Source organism: Platalea leucorodia (assembly GCF_965183815.1).
Source record: "Platalea leucorodia genome assembly, contig: HAP1_HAP1_SCAFFOLD_473, whole genome shotgun sequence".
NCBI lineage: Eukaryota > Metazoa > Chordata > Aves > Pelecaniformes > Threskiornithidae > Platalea > Platalea leucorodia.
Window position 1 is genome coordinate 332 of NW_028121119.1, and position 7,145 is coordinate 7,476.

At 57.2% G+C, this 7,145-nt stretch overlaps 1 protein-coding gene across 1 annotated transcript; it reads right to left on the minus strand.

Moving 5' to 3' along the window:
* Positions 1-3,871: 3,871 nt before the first annotated feature.
* On the minus strand, positions 3,872-5,654 carry LOC309604217 (acrosin-like; the record flags this gene model as incomplete). The annotated part of the gene is made up of 4 exons (XM_082339152.1): positions 3,872-4,018; positions 4,443-4,588; positions 4,869-5,134; positions 5,476-5,654. Coding segments are annotated over 4 exons (738 nt in total), but the record flags the coding sequence as incomplete, so codon positions are not given.
* Between the last annotated feature and the right edge of the window lie 1,491 nt (positions 5,655-7,145).

Sequence of the window (7,145 nt, forward strand, 5' to 3'; positions counted from 1 at the left end):
TGTTCCTTTTCATCCTCGTCCTATGTTTTCCTCCTCCTTATCCTCTTCTTCCTTCTTGTGTTGCTCTTTCTCCTCCTCCTTCTCCTCCACCTTTCCATCCAACTTCTCCTCATCCATATCCTTTTGTTGGTGCTAATCCTTCTCTTGCACTTTCTCCTTGACAACTGTATAAGATGTAACAAGGCTTAGTGCCCGGTCCTGCAGTTGGGTCATAACAACCCCATGCAACGCTACAGGCTGGGGGAGGAGTGGCTGGAGAGCTGCCCGGCGGAAAAGGACCTGGGGGTGTTGGTCGACAGCTGGCTGAAGATGAGCCGGCAGTGTGCCCAGGTGGCCAAGAAGGCCAGTGGCATCCTGGCTTGTATCAGAATTAGAGTGGCCAGCAGGACTAGGGCAGTGACCGCCCCCCGTACTCAGCACTGGTGAGGCCGCACTTTGAATCCGGTGTTCAGTTTTGGGCCCCTCACTCCAAGAAGGACATTGAGGTGCTGGAGCGTGTCCAAAGAAGGGCAACGAAGCTGGTGAAGGGTCTGGAGCACAAGTCCTGTGAGGAGCGGCTGAGGGAGCTGGGGTTGTTCAGCCTCGAGAAAAGGAGGCTGAGGGGAGACCTTATTGCTCTCTACAACTACCTGAAAGGAGGCTGTAGTGAGGTGGGGGTTGGTCTCCTTTCCCAAGTAGCAAGTGATAGGACAAGAGGAAATGGGCTCAAATTGCACCAGGGGAGGTTTAGGTTGGATATTAGGAAAAATTTCTTCACCGAAAGGGTTGTCAAGCATTGGAACAGGCTGCCCGGGGAAGTGGTTGAGTCCCCATCCCTGGAGGTATTTAAGCAATGTGTAGATGTGGCACTTAGGGACATGGTTTAGTGGTGGACTTGGTAGTTTTTGGTTTGTGGTTGGACTCAATGATCTTAAAGGTCTTTTCCAACCTAAGTGACTCTGATTCTGAACCCCTCAGCCCCACATGCCGTTCTCCATGGCTTTGGTGCATCCTGTATCAACCTCACCTCATCAGTCTGCCTTCTACAGCTGTATGGTGGAGCCTTGCTCACATGCTGGAGCGCAGGGCAGTCATGGGAGAAAAGCAGGAGGCAGCCACGTGCGTTGCATTTGCTGAGCAGGGTGGAGAGCAGTGCCTTGAAGGGGGGCAGCCTCAGAGCTCGTGAAAGGTGCGGGAGCTTGGTGCTGCCATCCTGGCTTGTGGGGTTAGACCTAAGGCCCAGAGCTGGGTGTGCAGCCTGGTCCCTGGGATGACAGGGCAGGCTCTGTCTGAAAGTGGAATAGCTGCTCTTCTCAGGGCCCTTGAGGCGTCGCATGGCTTCACAGGCACCAGAACTGGGCCCCAAGCAAACTGGACTCAAGGCTGCTTTGGTTTTTGAGAATGGACCTGAAGGTGGTGCCCCATATCTGCTTAGAGCAGACAGAAGAAGGCCTGAGATAAGACAACTTGTCTTCTGTGGATACTCTGCTGTTCCAGCACCAGATTTTGCAGGTGGTTGAGGGGGAATGATGCGAGAGGTGGCCACACTTCACAGATAATTGAAGGAAGAGCTGGGGTCATTTTGGGGAGAGGAATCTGTCAGGATAGCAGTACCCAGGAAACCGCATCAGTGATGCCATGGAAGTCCAAGGTGACCTAGCTAACGGCACCTGAAACCCCAACTCTGTTCACAGATGGGGCAAACCTGGGAGCAAGAGGGAAAAAAAATAACTGGGGGTGGGTGCCTTGTTTGGGAGGAGACAAGGGGGGAGAAAGGGAGGAGTGAAGGAAGAGGAGGGGGATGTATAAGCATGGAAAATGGTGAGAAGGGGGGATCAAGGAGCCAGTCACACATAAGCAAAGTGCTGGTTGGTTTGCTTGTTTGCCTGAGCCCTGCACCTGATCACCACAGTCCGTCGTACCTTCTTTCTGAGAGCAATTCCAAATCCTTTTCTGTGTGGCCCCACTCTGTGTCCCCAGCGTGACAGGGGTGGGTCCAGAGGCCTGGCTGCTAGCAGTGGCAGAAGGGAACACAGGTCACAGGGCCCCAGCAGCTGGAAACAGCGAGTGTCTGGGGCCAGCTGCTGGTGGGAGCGCTGTGGGCGTGTGCAGTTGGCTAGTGAACTCGAAGCTGGACTAGCTCATCAGCAAGAGGAGAGCGAGTCTTTCAGTCATGGGGCTGGCATGTGGTTGCAGCCCACCTGGTTGATCAGCCCCAGCACCCACAGACCTCACAAGAGGACCAGGCCTGCCAACCACCAGCCACATCTCCACCTCCTGGAGTCGTGAAGGACTTGGAGGTGCTTGAGCATGCATACCCTGAGCTGCTTCTGCCTAGGCATGTCCCCTCTGCACTAGCCATGCAAGGTCCTGCCTCTGAAGCTGCCAGGACCATCCATCCCATCCTCCTCTTGCTGTGCTCTTGGCCCCTGGCAAGTGCTGGTGCTGCAGCTGCCAGCTCTGTTCCCACCCAGGGGTGCAGAGCGTGCCTCCAGCTGCGCTGGGATCTCTGGAGACTGGGGCATGCCCTTTGCTTCACCTTGATGATGGTTTGAAAGGAGCTGTTCTGGCTCTGGAGTTGATGCTGTCTCATGGTCCCTCCCTGAGCCAGTCCGGGTTTCTGTCAAGAGGCCTCAGCTTGAACGTCCAGCAGAGAGCACAGGGTCCCCTGAGCTGCCCTCCTAGCAGGGCTGGCAATCTCCCCAACGCACAGTTTGCTGCCCCAGTGCTCCATCAGTCAGCGGTGTCACTGAGCCAAAGCTGCAGGGTAGCTCTAAGGCTGAGCTTGGGTAGTTGGGGGCGGGGGGGTCTGGTGGGTTTGGGATAGGGTCCCAGCATGGAGCAACAGAAGGGAATGGAGCAGCAAGAGGCCAGGAGCAGTGGCAGCAGGAGGGCTTAGGAGTACAGTTTGGAAGGCAGCAGGGCGGGATCCCTGCCCTTCCTGACCTGGCTGTCCCCAGACTCCATGCGCTGTTCAAAAAGCACTTTCTGCAGTTTGATCTCCTTCAGGACTTGCAGACGCTCCAGCCCTGCGCCGCTCTGCAGCAGATCATAGTTCTCGGCTGGGTCTGACTCCAGGCCAAAGAGCACTGGGGACAAGTGAGGGGTCAGCGGGGTCAGCCCATGGCAGGGCTGGTCTGGGATTGGAGCACTGTGAAAGGACCCTGCAGCAGAAACCCCCAGGTGGAGCTCAGTTTCTTCTCTTGGAGCTTTGGACAGGCAAACCATAGGGGACTTCACAAACCTGCCCGTGCAGAGGAGAGGAGGCAGCACTAGCCTGGTGTGAAGTACCGGGCCTTGTACTTCCCAGAGCAGCCGGATCCAGTAGACTTGTGCAGACGGGGGATTTCTCCTTTCAGGTCCGCTGGAGCTGAATCAGGTGGGCTCTCACGCCCAGGAGGCTTGTCCTATCCCAGCCTGATGGATGTGGCTGCTGCTGTTGCCGTGTGTGTGTTCGAGAGACTTATGCTGCATTCCAAAGAGCCAGGTACACAAACACGCACGCAGGCTTACACAGTTAATGTGAACGGCAAAGCAGATTCGCATAGAGACAGCAATGCCTTTACCAGCACCCATGTGTATGTAACCACCACTTACGTCAACATGACCACAGCCCCGGCCTTTTCTGCCTTTGCAGATGATCAGGATTGGATGTTTGCTAGTGAAACATAAATCCATCTTCACTCCCTGGATTCATAAGCACAGCATGTTCTTAGATTCCTGAAATAACAGTATGGAAATGAAGTCCAGGTAATGTCTGTGGCTGGATGTCAAGCTCCTAAACCTGCCCGATTGTGTTATTGGCCTTGGCCTCTGAACGGGGGTTGAGGCGGTGAGAAAATGCCCATGATGTTGGCATAGCCCTTAGTGCTGGGTGCAGTCCCATCTGTACCAGGATCCAGTCGTAGAAGTGCTGAGTGGAGGTGTAGACCCCGGGCTGTTTTGCTCTCGCACAGCCTTTCCCCCAGCTGGTCACTCCAACAAGCCAGAAGTAGTCGGCGTTGTTCTCTTTGCACACGAGAGGACCACCACTGTCACCCTGCAGCGGGGGAGAGAGCGTTAAGGTGTTGTTGGGTGGCCACTGTCGGCACTATGGCTGGCTCCTTCTCTCTCACAGCAGCTGCCAGAGCTGTGTTCACTGCACAGAACGGCTCTGCTCAGGTGCTGGAGCCTCCAGCACCTTGTCTGGGAGGGGGCTGTGGGCCTGTAAGGCAGGGCTCTCTCATCTCTGCACAGTGATCCTGGATGGGTGGAAGAGGGAGGTTCCAGGGTTGGGATCTGGAGCTCTGGGCTGCCAAGAGCACTAGATGGGCTTTTGGGGGAAGGGGAGGTGAGCCCCAACAGTGGTGGGGACCCAGCGGTGGCAGGGTGACTTGCCAGGCAAAGCCCGTGCTGGGGTGCGTTTGGGCGGTTGTGTCAGGGCTGCCTGTGCCTCCAGGGGTTGACTTGTAGCACGCCCCTACCTGGCAGGTGTCGATGCCACCCTGCGGATAGCCAGCACACAAGTTGTAGCTGTGGATGGCCCCTCTGTACCACTGGCTGCTGTTACAGAGGTTGACATCAATGAGGCGGACCTTGGCCTCCTGCAGGACATCCGTTGCTCCTCCAGCTGTGAGCACAGAAAGGAATTAACACCCAGCAGCTCATTGCCAGTTCTCCTCGCCTGTCTGGGTGAACCCCTTCCGTGGGGCTTGGCTTTGCGTCGTGAGAGGCGTTGTACCGGTGTTTCCCTTCTGCCCTGCTTTGGGGAATGGCTCAGGCCCATCTCTCTGTAGGCAGACGTCCCCGCAGCCTGACTCTGGCTTTCGCCTCTGCTCTCAGGAAGCCCAGCCCGTCTCCCCAGTGTGCCAAGCTTGCACTCAGGACACGAGCACTTTTTGGGAACTCACATCTTGCGGTCATGGAACCCCAGCCACTGACGTAGCAGGTTGTCAGCTCTGACACTCTCAGCGAGGCATCGGGCACGCAGGCAAGCTGTATGTAGTAGCTGCACTGGACAGGCTGGTCCAATTCCAGCAAGGCAATGTCGTTCCTCTCCAAGATATTACTGTAGTGTTCGTGAACCAGGAGCCGCTTAATATGGCGCACTTGGACCTCAGGGCCCAGCTGAGTCAGCTGGGTGGCCCCGACCACCACGCGCCACATGGTGATGTGCCTGGAAGGCAGATGGAGAGAGGGGTCAGAGGGAGCGGAGCTGTGTGCTGCAGCAGCCCAGCAGTTCCCTGCCTTCTCCTTCACAGGGGAGAGAGGGCAGCAGCAGCGCTACGGAGAGTGCGACTGCCCTCGCATGCCTTAGGTGCAAGGGATGTCGGGCTGGAGGCTGCTAGGAAGCAGTGGCACGAGCCCAGCCTTCTCCTGAGCAGTCTCTCAGCTGGGCTCTGGAGTGCCCAGGCACTGGGCATGCTGCAAGGAAACGGGATGGGAGTAGCGCATGGTGCTGTGTCCAGGGCAGCTGCTAGTGTTGTGGGGATATGCTCGTTCCCTGATCCTCCTTACCTGGCCTTGATGAAGCAGTGGGCTGCTGTGAGGACCCACTGTGGGCTGATGAGGGAGCCTCCGCAGATGTGCCCTGTGCCTAATTCCCAGGGCCCCTGGATGCTGACGATCCAGGGCCAGGCCCCTGGCTGGGCATCTCTGCCCCCCACGACACGCCACGTGCCGTAGTGAGCAGCCATGGGCCGGAGCCCGCAGGTCCCTCTGCAACCAGAAACTCATTACTGTTCTGCTCGACCGCTCGCTGCTGTTGAGGCTGAAGGTCAGCCGTCTTCCCTCCCCACAAGGCGTTGCATGGACAGCAGGGCCAGGGAACCCTGTGGGGTGTGTGTCCGTCCGTCCCTGTTTCTGCTTGAGCCCCGTAGATGAGTTGTGCCGGCAGCCTGGGTGCTGGCAGGGAACTGAGGCTCCCACATGGGGTTCGGGAAGCTGTGACGTGGCCACGGGGGACAAGCGGGCACCTTCCAGTGAAGCCCATAATGGTTGCCCCAGCTCCCTCCCAGAGCCTTGGGCCACTTACCCACAGCTGTCCCATGTGCCATGCACAGGCCAGCACACGGCCAGCAGGACGAGGATGGGGAGCAAATTCATCGCTGCCACCAGTGCAGCAGCCAACGTAGTGCCCGCAGTAGTCACATTGCCCGCGGTGGCCTTGTCCCCGGGGCTGATGTCACAGAGTCGCTGGTTCCGGGTGCTGGGCACGGTGGCCTGTCGGGGGAGGGGGGCAACATGGGGGGTTCCAAGCAGGAGGGGAGGCAGAAGCTGGGATCGGACACCCCCGACAGCCCCCCGCTGAGTGCTCTGCTTGCGGGATGAGGGTGTGCAGGCCCCGTGGCAGGCAGCAGCGCCGGGCTCTGAGCACTGCCTGCTACCAGCTGGCAGGAACAGCCCAAGTGGGGCATCACAGCCTCTTTGGGGAGTTCACTGCCACCCTGCTCTCTGCAGCCGTTTGCTGCCAGCTCCTTCCCAAAAGATATACACCAGAGATGATAGCTCCTACAGGCAGCATGCACACGTTTGGGTGTTGAAGAGCCCATCTGGTTACAGCGGCAGCGGGCAAGGAGTGATGAGCAAGCCAAATAAGCCAAGCGTACCCACGCAGCGTCAACCTTCCTGCACAAAGCGCAGTGAAACGCGGATGCAGCACGGCCCACGCTGGCTCTGTCAGCCACAGCAGCACCCGCTGGCAGGCTTCACGTCCTTGCTGTCTATGAGTTATAGCGCTGTTCTGGGCCAACGCTGACAAGGGCACTTGTGGCGCCTGGTATGCGTGGCCACGGACATGCAACTTTAAGCTCTCGACAGAGAAGGGTGCTCCTGCTCTCAGCCCCACGTGCCATTCTCCATGGCTTTGGTAAATCCTCTGTCAGCCTTGGCAGATTGGCATAGAGTACATCTTCTTCTTTCAGCCTCTCAGGATTGGGATGTGATTCTCTTCTGAGCTGGCTGAGAAAGAATGTCCTTCATCTGTTAGGTCCAGATGAGTTCTTGAGTATTAGTCCCTCGGGGCTGTATTTTACCAAACAAATAGCTGGGTCCTCTCATGACCTTGCATGCTGTCTTCTAGGCTCTTGTCCCTGTTTTACTAGCAATGAAAAATACAAATTTGATCGATTTAAAGTTTATTCAAGTGATGTCCTTCCAATTCTGTCCTTACCACGCTGCCCATTTCA